The sequence below is a fragment of the Marmota monax genome, unplaced genomic scaffold (assembly GCF_021218885.2).
Source record: "Marmota monax isolate L192 unplaced genomic scaffold, Marmota_monax_Labrador192_F-V1.1 WCK01_AAM20220418_F8-fsc00178, whole genome shotgun sequence".
Classification (NCBI taxonomy): Eukaryota; Metazoa; Chordata; class Mammalia; order Rodentia; family Sciuridae; genus Marmota; species Marmota monax.
This window is the reverse complement of record NW_026694501.1, coordinates 2,565,616-2,584,732: the sequence shown is the minus strand read 5'-3', so window position 1 is coordinate 2,584,732 and position 19,117 is coordinate 2,565,616. Positions and strand designations below refer to the sequence as shown.

At 39.4% G+C, this 19,117-nt stretch overlaps 1 protein-coding gene across 1 annotated transcript in view; it reads right to left on the bottom strand.

The window, feature by feature from the left end:
- Window positions 1-265: 265 nt before the first annotated feature.
- Tmem182 (transmembrane protein 182) overlaps window positions 266-19,117 on the bottom strand; it is a 58,502-nt gene continuing 39,650 nt past the window's right edge. Inside the window, exon 5 of the mRNA XM_046419967.2 lies at window positions 266-2,342. Coding sequence (XP_046275923.1) covers window positions 2,122-2,342 — 221 coding nt within the window. The 3' untranslated portion in view covers window positions 266-2,121. The remainder of the gene's footprint in view (window positions 2,343-19,117) is intronic.

Sequence of the window (19,117 nt, the reverse complement as noted above, 5' to 3'; positions counted from 1 at the left end):
ATGCCCAGTTGGAAAAACAATATTCACACTTTGCATTCAGGGTTTCTGAAAAGTAACCAATCCACTCATTATACAGATGAATATAGTAAGGACACATGGAAATAGTGTTTCAAGTCAGATATAAATACATGGTAGCCACTTAAGGATATTAGAAACTGAGGGTAATCATCTGAAATTTAGAAACATTCAAATCTTTACCGAAAGCAGGTTTGTACATGAACTCTAAATGGCATACAGTACTCCAGAAAAAGGTTTCACTCCACAGTTCTATGAAAAGGAATTGTATTTTCAAATGACATGAACTAATCAAACACATCTCAGTATCACTGGGAAAACTTAATGGCATGCCACCATATCATAGGCATTAAGCATAACAGAACCCATAGTTGATTTTCTGATAATCAAGCCAAAAAAGCCAAGAAGTAAATGGAGCAATATAAAAATGAAACAGAAAAAGACAAAGGTAAAGTTCCACCAAAAACACATTTATGATATCACTGAAATGACTTGAGAAACCAGTTAAACCCCTGGAGCTTTTTAAAAATGATTATATTTACAGGCAGGTCCTGTTACTAAAATGCCTTCCTGATTATGTAGATAGATCAGACCTCTGCTATTTCTCCAAAGTTCCCTCCCCTGGAAACAGGAGTAATGATAGAGCAAACAATGTACAGAAAGGGCTAGCAAAAGTTCTCCATTGCAGCAACAGCTGGATGCGAATGGATTCGAAGGGAGAGTCCGTCTTTCCCAAAGCAATATCCAGGTGATCATTCCTCTGCCTCAGTCCCACTTTCCATCTCACCACAGTTGCAAAATGAAACTCAGCTTCCAACAAAGCTTTCACACTGTGCTGTTCCTCCATTCCTTTGCTCCAAATTTCTCCTTGATAGAAGCTTCCAGAATGAAAACACAACCTGTGCCCCTCAGATGGGTTTGATTTCAATCAACATTCGAGCCAAACAAACATCTTTGATATGCAAATGTCTGTGCTCCTGAATAACATGAAATTATTCCTTTTCTTCCAGGAGGTTAAAGAAAATTGTGGATCTGTAAATGTTAACACACCTATGGTAAAGATGAAGAAATTGAGGGGCAGTAACTAAGGGAATCAAGTGAGCAGAAGAATTGGAACCCACAAAATCTGGGGGATAGTTAATATTTCATATTCTTTCATAAAGCAAGACTATTATAATCCTCATATGGAAGTATTTTGAAACTTTATAGCTAGAGAATATTAAAAGCATGTTTCATCTATAAATTTTCACAGGCAGAAAATCTTAGCAATATAATTTTTAAGCGGGAATTTTAAAATATCAAATAGAATTATGTACTAAGCTGAGGTGCTTGATTTTTTACATATTTTAAACCATATTACATTACATAATTAATCCCCTTTAAATTCATAAAATTCTCGTCTGCAGTATACAGAAGTTGGTATACAGATATACTGCTTTTAAATGTAGTTGAAGGTTTGTGTAAGCATGTACAGTTAGGAGAATAAAGTTAGGTGATCAAACTATTGTTGGTAAGAAAGTAGAATAAACACTCTTGGTTTCCTTTGCTGTTGCCCATTTTAACTTAGGAGTCCCTGGCTCCTGTTAACAGGAACAACTGCAGTCTATTTTTAAGTAATGAATAATTTGCTTACAGGAGACTGTCGATGGGTACATGGATATGTATGTGGGTAGAGAAGAAATGAAATACATTTTATGATATTTATTTTCCATCTTTAATTATTCTCCTAAGTTTTTTTTTCCCCTTAATCAGTGGCAGAAGTGAATGTGAGCAAGGAGACTTTAAACCAACCTTGATTTGACCAGGTTAGGGTCGCATGCTACTGTCAGACCTTTGCAATCCCTATGAACTCCAAAATATGAAATGAAAGGAAGGCCTATTTACCTGCTCCCTAGAGATTAAGTCCTTGCTAGTACTTAAAAAAGATGCAAACATGTTGGTGTTCAGAGAAATTCTAGAACCTTCATACAGAGGAAATAATAAGTAAAATGATTCCTTCAAGATAACAAAAGGTACATCAACTAACATTATGTTGATACCATTATGAAAACACAAATAAGCTCTGTTTTAAAAATCTCTCAAAAAATGCGGGTGGCAATGGTTTGATTAGTGATGTATCTGAATATGTCGTCCAACAAGTAGGAAGAGCAACCCAGCCATCAGAGAAAAAAAAATCCCAGCTGGAGCCAGGAAAAATGACCAGCCATACAGGACGGAAGGGGTGAACTCCAAGCAGTCTTTCATTTTCATGCTCGTATAGCTTTCCATGTCGGCCACTGCCTGGACCCAGATGACATACAGCAACACCACCAGTGAAAACAGGACACCTGGGAAGGACAAAACAAACACTGTCACTTTCTGAACTTGTTGCTGCAGAAATACTGCATGAAACCCATCCATCACTTGAGGCTCTGCCTCTGCAGGTATCACTAGCTGCCTCACATATGGGATGATGTACTCGTAGTAGGCTCACCCTTCACCTTCGATTTTCAGAGTCTTGTGGGAAAGCCTAATTCAGCAGATGAATAATAGTCACTGCTGATGTGCATTTATCAGTACTTACCACAAGCCAGACGTGTGTTGCCTGTTTGAAAACTTCCGAGTCCAAATCCCAGTCCTTGTGGGATGGCATTCTAACGCTTGTTGGTTCTTTTATTGTATGCCTGGTTTGGGATGAGCACTGCAATACATTCTCTCTCTTAATTTATACAATAAAACAGCAAAATATGTACCATTACTCCCTGCTCCCATTTTTAAGAATACACAGACCCAGATGGTGGTTTTCAGAGCTAGTTTTCAGCCCAGGTCTTTCTGATTGTAGTTATACCATCATAACCCAGCTATCGAGAGATGCAATTAATTAGGGCCATGAAAGTAGAAGCCAAGATGGGTGCCAGACAAAGAAAGAGAAGAAAGTGCTGAACACAGAGAGAAGAACATCCATGATTCTTTAAAACATGAAATGTACATACTGCTGGGCACGGCGGCACACGCCTGTAATCCCAGTAGCTTGGAAGGCTGAGGCAGGGCGATTGAGAGTTCAAAGCCAGCCTCAGCAACTTTGTGAGATCTGAAGGAACTTTGTGAGGCCCTGTCTCAAAATCAAAAGGGCTGGGGATGTGACTCAGTAGTTAAGCACCCCAGGCTTCAATTTCCAGTAAAAAAAAAAAAAAAAAATACATACTGAAGATTGATTGCACCATTTTCAAATAGTGTCTTGAAAGTTTGAGGGAGGGTTGATTATAAATATTCTGAGGAATATAAAACCCCAGGTTCAAGATCAAGAGCCTTATGAAACGGAAGGAAGGAAATCAGGAAGGAAGGAAGGGAGGGAGGGAGGGAGGGAGATGGTAATAGAAGCCAACATAACAATTTATCAACAACTTCCATGTAACTATAATACACCAGGCAAAACCATACTTGGTTTTGAGAGTAGAGAAAGTATTACACGCTGAACCACTGACCTTGACATGTGATATCACAGACAGTTTTGTGAACTCTGAAGTTGGAAGAAGACCTCTTAGCCATATAATTTTCAAGTAACTGTTGCTATAATTACCAGAGGAGAATAACACCTCTGCACCAAGCTACAGACTACAGAGAGTCACTTATGCTGATTTCCTACCAAGTGAAAACTCCACACATAAGACACACAGCCTAGGGATTCAGATGTGTCCCAAAGCAAAATATATCTGAAGGCAAATGTTATTTGTTCAAAAGTCCCAACTCGAACATGCTAAGGATTATTACACTCATTGAATTACTCAGCCAAACCAATAGGTATTTCTGTCACTGTGACAAAATGCCTGAGACAATCAGTTTATAAGAATAAATTGTTCTGGCTCATGGTTTCAGAAGTTCAAGTCCATGCTTGCTTGGACTTCTATCAATAAGCCTCCCTCCCTCCCTCCCTTCCTCCCTCCCTCCCTCCCTTCCTTCCTCCCTCCCTCCTTCCTTCCTTCCTTCCTGATTTCCTTCCTTCTGTTTCATAAGGCTCTTGATCTTGAACCTGGGGTTTTATATTCCTCAGAATATTTATCGTCAACCCCTTCCTCAAACTTTCAAGACACTATTTGAAAATAGTGCAATCAATCTTCAGTATGGATTTTTTTTCTGGAAATTGAACCCTGGGGTGCTTAACCACTGAGTCATATCCCCAACATCTGTTGCTGTTGTATCTGCAGTGAAGCAGAAGATCATGGCAAAAGTGTGTGGCAAAGAAAAAAGGCTCAGCTCATGGTGGCCAGGAGGCAAAAACAGGGAATGGGCCAGGGTCCCAATATCGCCTCCAGGGACCCCCCATTCTGAGGAATCCTCCCATTAGACCCCACCTCCTAAAAGTTCTACCACTTCTCAGTAGCACCACAGGCTGCCAATCAAACTTTTATTACATGGCCTTTAGGGGCATTGCAAATCCAAACTCTAGGGGGTATAAAATCTCCATGTTCTAATGCTAATATGTCTCAAAAGTAACGCAACTCTGCTACTCAGAGCAGAAACAGAGGCTTACTGATAGAAGAGATCAGCTTTTAAGAGCCTGGCCATCTATCACGCTTTGCATATTAATTGCATTCCTACTGTACTGCGGATGCCTCACCCCAACTGAGCGATCAATTTTATAAAGAATCTTGAGGCCTTAACACAGAAGAAAGGTTCGTAAATACGCTTCGGTGTGCCAGTCCTAGAGCTTAGACTTTTCTCATAATCAGGATACCAGGTGCAGAGCAAGGAGGAATCAGCACAGATGCTTCACTAATAAGAACCATCTTTCACATAGTAATCTCCAGTGTGCATGCAACCACTGGTGCACAGATCAGAAAGAGAAAGCCACTGAACAACAAGTATCTCACAAAGAAATAGTAAAGTCATAGATGTCAGCAGACCAACTCCTTAGAAAGCTGTGCAGCAGATTTTGACAATATGGCCATGCTGTGTGCAGTCCAGTGACTCTGCCTTCCAATACATTTTCCAGCAAATACATACACACTGTTCTCTGGTAAGTGAAGGTCTGGCTTAGTTATTTGCAAAATATCTTTTGGCTTATGCAAACACCGTGCACACCTTAGTGTTGTGGTTTTCATCTTTTTTACATGATGTGAATCTCATGCTTTCATATATCTTATGATAAAGGGAAATCGCCCTTGTGAAAAGCCAGTAGCTCTATACACATCAAAAGTTGTAAAACTCAACTCAATTAAGATGATTAAAAGTGTATTGCGGGTAATCACATAGATGATTCTTAATAATGAAGAATTAACTTACATTTAAACATTGTCATTATTTGAGAAGGAATCAAATTAGAAAAGCATTGAAGAATAGTCATTTCTATTACAACAGCCTTTAACTTGTTTACTAATTGAAGATGCAGTCCATTTAATTTGTATCAAATCAGTTTATGATTATATCTCACCCATGGGGTAAAGTAGTCAGTGCCTCCCTACCCATTAAATGACAAGTGGTGCTTGTGGTATGTGTGTATATGTGTGCATGTGAGTGTGTGTGTTGAGAAAGAGAGAGAGAGAGAGCCGAGCGAGAGAGAGAGAGAGATGGAAAACGAGCTAACCAACATTGGTAAAGTGTTTACACCAAAGGGCAAAGGTTTAGCTGATAATGCAGCAAGAATTTATCACAGGGCCTTACATGAGGTCTGTAGCCAAGACAAGAGGCAGAGGCTACTATTTATAGCTGCACTGATACAGAAATAAATGCTTTAAAACTAATTCGCGTCATGTGTCCTATCACCAGAAAATTTAGTTACAAATTTGAAAGGGATGGAAAGCTAGAATAAGCCCTATGGCATTGGACTAAAATTGAATGTATCAGTGTGAATTCATGATTTCCATTGGATGAATGGAAAGAGAGTGATGGATGGATGGATGGATGGATAGATTAGACAGGAGAGAAGCAAATGTAGAAGCAAAAGTGTCTATGTGTTTCTTTTAAAACATGCATGTCTAATATGTTCTGGCTCTGTTCTCTGAGAGGGTCTAAAAGCATCATCACCAGTAGCATGGGTATACCGAGTGTCCAGACCTTGACTTCTCAAGGAAATAACTGAAGCCAGGCTATGTCAAGATGTGCACAATGACCCTGGACATCTTGTAATATCAGAAAGTAAAGACGTGTTGGAAGAAAGATGGATGGGAGGTGTTTCCCCAAAGCTCCTGGGTGAACACAGGAGTGTTCAGAGGTGAAATGATTGGATTGTGAGACCTGTAGCCCACTCAGTCCCTCCTAGCTTGACAGGACTACTGCGTGGGAGGTGACTTAAGCAAGTGGGGCGGGGGGTGTGCCCTGGAAGGGTTCATCTTCCTGGTGGCCCCTTCTCCTTCCTCTTTCTGCTTCCTGGCCATCATGAATGAGCAACCTCCCTTCACCACCCTTTCTACCATGATGTTCTTCCTCACCTCAGGCCCAGGGAAATGGAGTCAGCCAACCACGGATTCAACCTCTGAAAGTGTGAGCCCAAAATAAACTTCTCCTCCTCTCCCGTGTTTCTGTCAGTTATTTTGACAACAGCATCAAAATGCTGGTTAACATAGAGGTGTTTCTAGTAGCCAGTTTGATGGGGCCTCCTATAGCCCAAACTGAGACAACGATCATCAAATACTGCCACATTATATCTTATTGAATAAAATAGGAAGCCACAGAAATATAAACAGATTAGTGAATAAATAAATGCAGAGAAGGGAAAGCTATCCCTAATAGTAGTAAACCAAATGATGAATGTAGAAGAAATGGAAGAATTAGAGATCACCACTTGGCATTCATTTAATAACTCAGACAAGAAACTAAAAGGGACATTAAAACAGGAGTTGAATTTGACTAGAATAAAAAGATATTTACATAGGCTCAGAATTTCTCTCTACAAAATACTTGCTAGTTGTAAAGGGGGATATATTAACTTTATCCTAAAGAAATGAAGTGAATTACCACCATATTCAAGTGATCAAAGTTAACATCACCAGGGCTGTGACAAATCAACATCACATGTCACTCGATGGACTGCATTGGGGAGAACATAGCATCACTGCTATGATAGTGTACCCCAAAATGCAAAGCCCAAGTTCAGTCACAAAGAAAGAGCAAACACCCAAATTCAAGATCATCCTACAAAATCAAAGACTTTTATTTTTTTCAAGTGTCAAGGTCATGAAGGCCACTGAAGGACTGGTTTGGTGGAGACCCCAGTGACACAACAAGGAAAGATAATCCACAATTCAGGATTAGATTCTTCTGCAACAAAGACATTGATGGGACATTAGCAAAACTCAAATGGAGACTCTGGGTGAAAGGATTTGCAGTTTCAATGTTAATCTGGAGATAGTCTTCATCAAGCCCAAATGAATGACTTTAAAGCAAAAGTGTGGCAGAAGTCTGTGGCCTTGTAGGTTGGGAGGAAGATAGAGAAGGGGGAGACGGGGAGGAGGGGAGTGAGGGTGTGTATCCACCCAGCAGTACCTGTCTCCCTTTGGTGGGACAGCGTGACTATTAATGGGCAGTAACAGTCTTGATTTGGTCCACCTACCAGGTACAATGTCCCCACTGGGACAAAATGGAAGACTATTATTCCTTGATATCTCTTAAGACTCTCATTTATATAAATAGAAACAATAACTGGCTTAAGGAACAGATAAGTTACATTTCCAACTCATTTGCCCCAGTGATTTTTAGCAGGAATAGAAATTATTGATAACATTCAGGTAGCAATTTGTTTTTAAATAATATTATTCTTAAATTTTATCATATATTTTTAAAGCACAAATTTATTTACAATTAAATTTTATGATACTATTTTTTTTAAAGTCCAATTTTAAAATTCATGAAATAGGTCATTGGAGGCAGAATCAAAACTTGACACCAGGGGCTGGGGTTGTGCTCGGTGGTAGAACACTTGCCTGGCACATGTGAGGCACTGGGTTCGATCCTTAGCACCACATAAAAATAAAACACGGTACTGTGTCCATCTACAACTAATAAAAAAAAGTAACATGTTGAAAAAAAAATGTGACACCAAAGCCCAAGAAGATTTATGATCATAATAAAACCAGGGGCGAATAATTGGCACAAAGAGAACACTGAGTCTCTTATTGGTACCATGTGGAAAAATCATTCAAATTTATGAATTTGCGTGGATTATCTTACAAAGTTAAAAAATTTTCCCAAAGGAACTCTTTTTTGAGACAATGGACATATAAAATAACATCACAAATAGACATAGGAATATAATTGAACTATGAAAACAAAATATAAAATATACATAAATGGCATATGATAGTCACCATACGGAACAAAAACATGAGAATTACCCCAAGTCCAGGTCAAACACTGAGAAATAAAAGTGTCTTCCTTAATGTCTCACAAAAACAAGGACATAAAATAATGCATGCTGTAAAAATCTTTTATACTGCTTTTATTTAAAAAAAAAAAACAGATTTAAAAATACTTTCCCTTGGGAGAAAATTAGCCACAGAAATGAAACTTTTCTTCTAAAAAAAATATATAGACAAATGGAACTTCTTTATTCTTGTCTTGTACAGACAAGCTTTTGTTTTAAAGAGAGGGTGTTTTAAATTTACTTAAGAATGATAAACTTGATCTTGAACCATTTGGATATAACTAAACTTTCTCTGAATGTGATTTAGATTAAATCAAAGGCAGTGATCAGCTGCTTGGGGAAGAAGCATCAATTCAAGCCCCTTCTTTGGCTTCCAGACAAATACAGTGGCAACTCATGTCAACTTCCAATAGGCTTAAGAAAGGCCATTGGATGTTGTAATTTAAAACAAAAAAAATGTGTTATGAAGGAAGTGAAGGTGGAAAGAAATTTAGAATTAGAAAATGGTCTTTACTTGGAGGGTGCAACCACACTAGACACAGGATGTGATCCAGCAAGCGCATCCACATAGAAGTATGAAGTAAACATCATACAATCCAGAGATGATAGCATCAGCTTACTCATTGAGGCTATTTTCAGAAGATGAGAATGAGGCTTTCTCTGATTAGTTGTCCACCAGGGTCACACATTTCTCCTGTGGCACATCTTAGACTAGAACTCGAAGGCAGGTGTGGCCGTTAGGATGGAGACATTCAGGACCTCCCAGAAATAGGGCAAAAATAAGGAGACAGTGGCGGGGGCGGCAGGTAAAATTTTAGGTGGAACTGCTGGTGAGCTAGCAGGGGAGTTTGTGTGAAGTACAGAGACAAAGACAAAATCTGGGGGTGTGAGAATGTCAAGGAGAGCAGCCTTAGTAGAGTGGTGAACTTTTAGCCAAGAGAAAAATTACAAGGGATGTGTTTGCTCTAATTTTCTAAGAAGAAGCATAGCAATTCATTAAGCATGGTAATCATGGCTGGGTGTAGTGGCGCACGCCTGTAATCCCAGCCACTCAAGTACACAGGCAGGAGGATCACAAGTTCAAAGCCAGCCTCAGCGGCTGAGCAAGGCTGAGCAAGGCTGAGCAAGGCCCTGAGCAACTTAAGGAGAGCCTGTCTCTAAATAAACAATTTAAAAGCGGGGTGGGGATGTGGCTCCGTGGTTAAGTGCCCCTGGGTTTAATCCTCAGTACTAAAAAAAAAAAAAAAAAAAAAAAAATCAGAGGAGCAGTGATCATGAATGCTTTTCCTACATCTGCGTGCTGGACACTGAACAGCCAACTAACAACATGCCTGTGGGGAGGTTTTGCAGGTTTTAATCTTTCTCATATGAGCACTCATTCAATGAGCCTATTCTTGATATTTGAAGGTATTATATTAAACCCCAATAGTCTGAAGGTTTTTCTAATGGGTGAAGACATTCCCATCTCTTGTCTCTCTTTCTTATTCATTTAATTGATGTATGTTTTATAGAGTAAAATGTACATATTCCCAGTGTGTGATTTGATAAATTTTGACAAATGTAAACACCAGTGTAGTCCCAACCCACTAACAATGTACTCCTCACTCAGAGAGGTCCTGTATGCCCATCATTTCCCCACCCACCAAAGCCTCTATCACAATGGCTTAGTTTTGCCCTTACAACATCCTGTAAGTGAAATCATAATGATATGCTGCCTGATGCTTTCAGCTTTTTTACTCACCATAACGACTGAAAATTCATCTGTGCCTTGGAGGTGCTACTCCATTGCCTGAGTACATCCCAACTTGTCTATCTGGTCATCTTCTGATGAACAATTGAGTTGCTTCTTGATTTCAACTATTAAGAATTAAGCAACTAGGGATATGTTGCTTTGCTATGTTCTAAAATATATAGAGAGTTTTGAAATGATGGACAGCATTTGCTTAGACAAATAGTTTTTTTTTTTTTAATTGCACTAAGAACACCAGGTCCTACTGATAGAGTAGGTAGAGACCTGAAGTCCACAGGCTAAAGGTCCTTCCCTTCTCTTCAATGAGACTTGCTAAAGCTGACTGAGAACACAGTTCTTTTAAAAATTGCCTTAATTATCTTCCCTCAAACAACAGTTTTCCAAACAAAACTTTTGACAGTTGCTTAAAAGCACTCAGAGTGATTAAGTTTTCCAAGTGCCTGAGACACAAGGATTGTTTTGTGACTGGTTGTTTTTAGTCCCTTCATTCATTTTAAAACTTTCATTATTACTGGAAACATTTTAAAATGACATGTAAATGAACATCATGCAGCTTCAGTGTAAAATGCACACTGTCAACAGGTCTCAACCTGGGAACACAACATCACTCACTCTCTCACCATTTTTTTCCTGGACTCCTTTGGAAAGAGAAGTGACTCTCAGAATACTTGGGGACCCTCAATTAGGGGACTAAAAAGGAGAAGAAGCTGGCTTTGTGAAGACCGGCAGGCGGCTTCACCTCCTGGGAGTGCTCCTTCACACTATGCCCTGGGGCCCATGGGGATTATTGGATTTGAGTCCTGCATTCAGGAAAGACTCCCAATTAGACTTTGGATGATATCTGCAAATGATATTCTATAACAGTCCCCTATTACCTGTGGTTTTGTTTTCAATGGTTTCAGATTCCCAAGGTCAACTGTAGGCCAAACATATTGAATTGAAAATTCTAGAAATAACTAATTCATAAATTTTAAATGACTTTTATTACAGTATATTGTTGCAATTGTTCCATTTTATTTGGTAGTTATTGCTCTCAATTTCTTACTGTGCTTAACCCATTATGCCTCAGGTTTTTAATTTTATAAATATTTCAATAAAATTAACACAGGAGCATTAATATAGGTTGGAAATGTTAATCTAGAACATATATATTATTATGTTAATTAATATTAATCATCATTACAATTATTAATTACATAATTATATTATCATTATTGTATAATTATATTATATACTATATGTAAGTGTTTTAGATGTTCCACATCTGTAACAATGGGACAAAATGGGTTAATTTAGAAATTAAACTTTATCATCAGGACACATGCATAGGAAAAAAAAAAACATATTATGTATAGTTTTCAGGAATTCATGGGCCATCTTAAAATATACTCCCTGAGTGTGGCAGGGGACTATCACATATAGGGTCATTTCACCTATGCATTTTTTTTAAGTATAGAGCATTAAGTAATTAAATACAAGCACTTTTAAAATGCCAAGTATTTGCAAGCCTGTTTTCCCCTTTTATGTGCTAGAAACCTTAAGAATTGCGGTGCTTGAGGCCTTTCTCAGTCCCCAGGAGGACCCAGGTATCATACTAGCAAAGGATGGGGATCCGGCAGGCTGACTTGCTCTCAGAGCCGGATCCCAAGGTCCAGCACGTACACTTCTCTCTACATGTTAGATAAAGAAAAAGGGGGAATGCCAATTCTACATTTGTTAAAACGTAAAACTTATCATCATATTGTAACATATATCCAAAGCAATCTCATAATTACTGCATTCATTAAAGAATGAGATAGTTTTTCTGGGAAAATAAGCTCAATTTTTAAAAAATAGTTTGGATTGTGTTTTGTAACAATTAGTTCTTTCTTCTTTACATTAATAGGCTATTGTTTTCTCTTATACTAAGCTTATGCTCATTCTGATGTATCATATTTCAGGAAAAATGTAGAACAACTAATGCTTCCCTCCATTCTTCAGTTTCTCAGAACTTGTTTCCTGCTGATTTTTCTCCAATTGTCTGAGACAACTGTAATCCCTTACATAGTAATATCATGGTTACACCTATCTGATTTCCCAATATTCCCTGCTGCACATTCCAAATTCATTAATTTGAATTTTCCACACCACCTTCCAAATTCATTAATTGCCTCTTCTCTTTCATTTTTCCAGATTCGTATTTTTGAACCCACATAAAGCATATTGGATTTCCCAAACATTTCTGACTTTCTTAGGTTGGCATGATAATTGTCAGCATTACTCATCTGTATACTCAATACTCTGTTCTCTATTGACAATTATGATCCTGAGGTTTTATGCATCCTTACAATTAGGATTTAACCTGGAAAGCAGGGTTTCATTGAATGTTATTACTCACAGTAACTGATTTTCAGGATATTGTTTTTTTTTTAAATATTTATTAGTTATTGATGGACTTTTACTTGTTTATTTGTTTATACGTGGTGCTGAGTCAAATCAAATCCAGTGCCTCACACATGCTAGGCAAGTGCTCTACCACTGAGCCCCAGTCCCAGCCCTCAGGATATTGTTGATGGGCACAAGCCTAGATTCTGACCACACCGGTTCAAATCTCACCCTAAAGTTTTAGTGGCCAGAAAACTCTACACTTTACTCAGTACACTTGAGAAGTTTTGTTACTTCTTCATCTAAGCGTCTTCACTGGGAAAATAGAAATGAAGGGCAAGTGTCCCTTCAGAAAACAGTCTTGAGGAACAGAGTGAGATACGACACCTGGCACCATACTTGAAACATAGCAACACCTGATAAACACTAGGCTGTGTTTGCTATCATCGTCCTTCTTAAGCTCTGGCATGAGCTACTGCTCATGTCTAGAAACTATCACTCTCTGAAGCCTTTTAAAGCGTTGCATGTGACCGAGTTATTTCAGGATGGCCAAGAAGCAAAAGAATCATCTCCCATGGCGCCTCCTAGTTCGAAGAACTAAAGTGAGGAAATGATTAGCTCAGTGTCTTACTACAACTCTCCACCAGGTGGCACCAGTCATCCCACAGTCCTAGGACTGAACCACTTGAACAGAAGATGAATCTAGACTTTTACTCATTCACATTAAGGAAGTTTCCTGCTTTAAGAGTCCAGTCAAGTAAGTCACCTGCCCCTCTCTACCAGGCCTTTAGTTATAGAAAGTAAAAATTATTTCTAGAACAAGCTCTGAGCATAAGTCAATATGGTAATTCTAATGAGACTATACCAAATGTGCCTTTTTCCGTAACAAGAAAATGTGAAGAAAAAAAAGTCTCATAAAAATTATACGATTGAGTTAAAAAGCCAAAAAAAAAAAAAATCTTTAGCCATTCTAGTTGTTTCTGATCAAATTGACTATTTGTGGGGAGATGTGGAATGAAAGGCAAATTAAATTCCTACTATACTGAGCAAATAGTAGATGCTAGTAACACAGAGAGTTTAGAAAAAGAATAAAACTATGGGAATTCATTCTGTCTTTCCATGGCCAGTAATAATCTTGACATATTACTTATCTGAAAACTCCCTGAAATTAATGAAGATTTATTGTACCACATAATAATATGTCACGTGAGTGAAAAGATTCACTTACCTGCCTTAGCTCTAATTCTCAGAAGAAAACAGATTTTTTTTTAAAGAGGGAGATATGAGAGTTGGGAGAAGTGTATTTACTCCAATTTGAAGTTCAAGGTTTTCCAGAAAAATTCCACCAAATTCATATTTGGTCTGGCCTCTTGATTCCTAGATTTGTCTGGACAGGAGTTAGAGCATGACCCAGAATGTCTCCAACAAGGACACAGAAGAGCCATGTGAGGGGGCACTCAGGACAGCCACCTCTCTCCCTGGAGAAACCACCACTCTGTCTCTGCTTCTTCTCCTACTCATTCCTTCCCACTTGCCCTGGCTGAGAGGTTCCAAGCTCAGAATGGAGTTTGAAATGTGCATGTGGAATTCTTCCTCTAGGGCTTTGGGTCCCTTCTCCACATGTCGCATGTGAACACCCCACTGGAAATAGGTTCTGAGAATCTGTCAGACACATTTAAACTGAAAAGCATTGGTGGGAGAGGGCAGGGAAAAAAACACCCATGGAAAAATCTGAGAAAGAAAAGTAGTAACATTTCAAAAAATGTTTGCAATTAAAACTCTTTGCAACTATTTCCTATGTAATATTGAACAAGGTTGATTTTAGCACTTGACATTTATGAAAAATGTCAGACTGAGGATGTCAGAAAAACTACACTCACATAAAGGAAAGCCTTCTCACACTGTAATGTAACAGCTTTTCTAGATAAATTCCCAAATAGGACAAGAGGCAGCACACTGCAAGGCACACGGCAGACCCTTTCAGAAACTTCAGGATAACTAGGATTTCATGTGAGTGAAAACATTCATTTACCAGCCTTAGCTCTAATTCTCAGAAGAAAACAGATTTTTTTTTTTAAAGAGGAAGATATGGGAGTTGGGGGAAGTGTATTAACTTCAATTTGAAGTTCAAGGTTTTCCAGAAAAATTTCACCAAATTTATATTTGATCTGGCCTCTTGATCCCTAGATTTGTCTGGACAGGAGTTAGAGCATGGCCCAAAATGTCTGGTCTTGCTTACGAGAAGCTCTGAGGAAACCCAAACTGCTCTTCTATAGATCATTAAAATTAGGAGGCTATTTCTACTGTAAGAAGACCTTCTGGCTGGTAGGTAGGCCAGGCACAAATCATTTTTATGAATAATTTTTTTGTGTTCCACCCATCTCCAACACACCAGGGCTCTAAAAAGGTTAAGGCCTGGGCTTTGGGGAAGTATTCCATTCCCTGTTGGAAAGTCGGGCTTCTGATTTCACCTGAAAGCCTGTTTCTATAGCCACTATTAAAGCACAGATGCTTTAGAAAGGCACCATCGCCAAGTATTTGTACCCAGGCCTGTTCTCTCACACAGAGTCCCCTTTGACGTCAGTGGCCCATGGCTGTTGACAGGCTGGAGATTTCTGGATGCAGAAGCGCAGGCCCAGATGCAGAGGAGACGTGGGTGCCACCAGGACAGCAATTCTTTCCTAATCCCTTCCTGCTCTGGGTCTTCTGTTGCCTCCATGTACCGTACCCTTCTCCTGCTCTGAGCAATGCCACACTCCTCTTTGTCTGGAGGAAGACAGGCATGACATGGAGCGCCTCTGTGTGAGCCACGTGATCTCTCAACTGGAGGAAAGTGACCTCAGAACTATGTCCCCTGGCTTCTAAGTAACTAAGTGAGGGATATAATCTCATGGCAATTGTTCTATTCCTTTTAATTCCATTGGCCTTTCTTAGTCTAGATTTTTTAGGAGGCTCACATCACTCCACATTTACAAAACATCTCTAATGCAGGAGGAACAGAGTGTCCACAGGAGGCTGGGCATCAGGCTGTTTGTCCTACGTGGCAGAGGATTTCCATGGCTCATGATAATTTGCTCTACTCATGGCCCTGATCAGCAATCACAGTCCAGGAAACCGTTGCCCCAGAGGGAAATTCACAGAATGGGACCGAGCAAACAGACATGTGCCAGGGGACAAGCCAAAGCTTTGCCTCCATCAGCACAAAAGAAAGAGACTACAGCAAAAGCAGTTGTTACTTCCTTTAACACACCTGGGCCTGAAGCTGGTCTCATCCTTTGAATTACCAGGTGTCTAAGTCATCTCATCACCCCAAGGGGTTAACAAGAAACTTGGCTGAGGTGCATAAGCTCCCTAATTCCCAGCATCCAGGTGACAGACTGTCCATCTCCACAGTCATTCCAGACCACCATCCCAGACCACGTGATTTCAAGTATGAAAAGCATTTCTACCCTGATAATGCTTTCAAATGCCCATTTCTGGTTTTGATGTTTGTCCTTCAATATCAGTATCTTAATCCTTTCTCATATACTTCCACATTTTCCTCAAACAGCAAAAGGTGTCCTGATGTTCCTTTGTGACATTGGAATTAGGAAGCATCAGCTATATGGTGGTTTTCTCTGTATAACCCAAATGTCTGGACCGCCTTGCCTACCCATTCTAACTCCTTCTGCAGCTTTCCTGTCTCCCCTGATAAAGGGTTGATGCTTTCCCTCTTGCAAGTAAAGACAAAGGTCAACCCCTTTCAGAATTCTCCATGAGTCCACATGAAAACAGGTCACAGTGGTTGTTCAGGTTTGTTGAGGTGAATAACAAGTCACTGAAACGCAAGCTTGGGGTTGCAATGTCCTGACAATGACTGTATACTCTGTGAGGAACTGACCCTCCCCAGGAAATACATGGCCTGCCCTGCCTGAGGAAGAAGCTGTCCCCCAAGCCTGGCCCCGAGACTGTTGGCCCAGCACGGGAGGGGAAAACCAGGAGCCCACCCTCCGCTCCCATCCGACAGCTGTGATATCAGCATCATCTGCCAAGCATGGAATGCCCCCAAACAGTCATCTTACTGATGCCAAAGAGTCTTTCTATGTGCACACACCCAGCAATGGCCATTTGGAATCTGGCCGTGCCCTTCCCTAAGGCCATCTGCCTAAATAAAGAGTGTCCAGTCCTGTTTGTGGCATTGATAAAGCAGCCACAAGCACCCTGAGCCCGCGCCGCACCTGTTCCTAACTGCTCTGCAGAGCACAAGGCTGGCACAGAGCAGGCACAGGAGACGAGGTGGGCGATGGCAAGGCGGGCCCCAAAAGAAGGAGATTTAGACATTCTTTGAGATGTCTTCATTTTGAAAATATAAAGTCTGACCAAAGAAAGCACTGGAAATTCAATTCGATTTAGCTCAGTAAATGACTACATGCATGGATCTGTATTAAATGTAGCACAGAAAAGAACTTGGCTGGCTGACAAACCTAGCACAAGAAAAATCCTCCATTTTTTCTTCATCTTTTCCTGGGATAGTGTGTGAGTTTTCATCTTTGATTTTGAAGGGGTAGAATGCCTATCCTTATTACCAGGGATTGTTAATAATACACAGTTATAAGATTTTAAAAATCCTTCTGTGGAGAAGTGTTGAAGGCTGATTTATTGGCTTCAAAAGTGCTTTAAAGGATTCTTTAGTGGAAGAAATTGCTAGTGGACAATCATCTTTAGTTATCTGTAAGCACATGACTTTTCCTGCCCAAGATCATACAATGAATAGTAACATTTTACCTTATGCAACAGAATATTTCTCTCTGCTCTTGCAAAACAAATGATCAGACACAAAGAACATAGAATTGTCTCATTGAGGAAATTAAAAGTCAAATTTAAAGAAAGGATTATCATAATCATCTAGTTGTCTGGCTTTCAAAATAGGATACCCAGAACCCCCAGATACTGAAAAACTCTCAGGGGTCATCTGCATGAAGCACAAAGAAGGGAAGGCTTTAGGATATTTAACAGGACCTACAGAATGAAGAAAATCCCCTGGTCACATTTTTAGGATCATGTGAGTACATAGCAGGCACTTGCTTAGTCTTCCTGTAATGTTCCCAGCCAAGTTTAATTCTCTGGATATACTACTTCCTTGCACAAATTATAAAATGAAAAAAAAATGACCAAAAGTAACTATTTTTCAAAATACACACATGCAAACTCGTATGCAATTCTATAACAGGATTAAACCCAGGATCAAACAAAAGTTTAAAACAAATTTGCTACTTATGATGTGTTAGTACTATAGTGATTACATATTCCCTTTGATAAGGAACTGAGATAAGAAAAGTAGGGGTGGGTGTTGCTAAATGGCAGAGGCTTGCCTGGTGCAGGCCAGACCTGGGCTCAATCCCCAGAACCACCAAAAATAGAAACAGCCAAAGAAATAAAAAAACAAATCCTTTAAAAAAAAAAGAATCAGAAGGAATACGTTTACACATTTTTAGGCAAGTGATTTTATTTCTAGGAAGACAAACATGCACCCAAACTAGAATTTTGTTGGAGTCAAGGATAAAATGTGGTGTAGGGAAGATAAACTATTTGGTGAGGAAGATGCTAGGGAACACACATAATGTGTTTGGTCTTACAGAATTATGAATTAAAGCAGAGAGATTATAAATGTTGATATCTAAGTGAAAGAAGCCAGACATGAAGGTCACAGGTATATGAGTCCAATTATGTGAAGTAAGCAAAGCCAGGGTGATAGTGAGAAGGCTGCTGACTTCTCAGGGCAGGCAGGGAGCAAGGGGAAGGAAGCCTGGGGCCTCTCTGTGACACCCTGAAAAGGTTCTGAATCCAGAGCATGGTGATATTTGCACACATCTGTGAATATAATAAAAAAAAACACCGAAGTATATACTTCAAAATGGTCAACTGTATGGTGTGTGACTTCTACCTCAACCAAAAAGGGTTACTAAAAACTGACAAGCCCTGGTGGGTAAAGCCAATGGAAGAAAAGATCAGTTAAACAGGCTTCTTCTCAGAGTGACTCCTTTTTTTCTTTTGGCTTTTTACAGAGGATCCATATCTGATAATTGTTTTATGTCCTCAGCAGAATTAAGCATCATATTATATAGAGGGTTTTGCTAAATGACCATTGATTAAATTACGGTGGCAGCCTCATGAGCTGTCCTAGCAATGATTACAAAGGTAGCAAAGCGCCCCATTCTATTCTCATCACCTATCACTACAGTCTCCATAGAAATGCTCTGTCTGACCTGATGCCGAAATACAGCACAGTCTTGGGCAATTTGGTCCAGTCATATTGGAGCCCATCTACCTTTCTACAATTGTTATCTTTACAAATACAAGCCTTGTGCTTGTATTTTCATAAGAGTGGTCTGGTTTTACTTCCTAATTAAGTGAAAAATTCACAAAAGTCATCTATCTCATGTTTTTCTATCTATATTATGATCATCTTTGCAGAAATTAGAAAAATTTGTTGGAATGCAACTTAAATAAATGCAGGTGTTGCACAGAAAAGTATGTGTTTAGATAATGCAGGTGAACCACAATTAAGAAAACTCAGTGGTGATGATGTAGAAAAACATGTTTTCCTATTATAAGTAAATCATGCTGATATATCTTTCAAAAATATCATCAAGGAGCTATGTGTTTAAGAG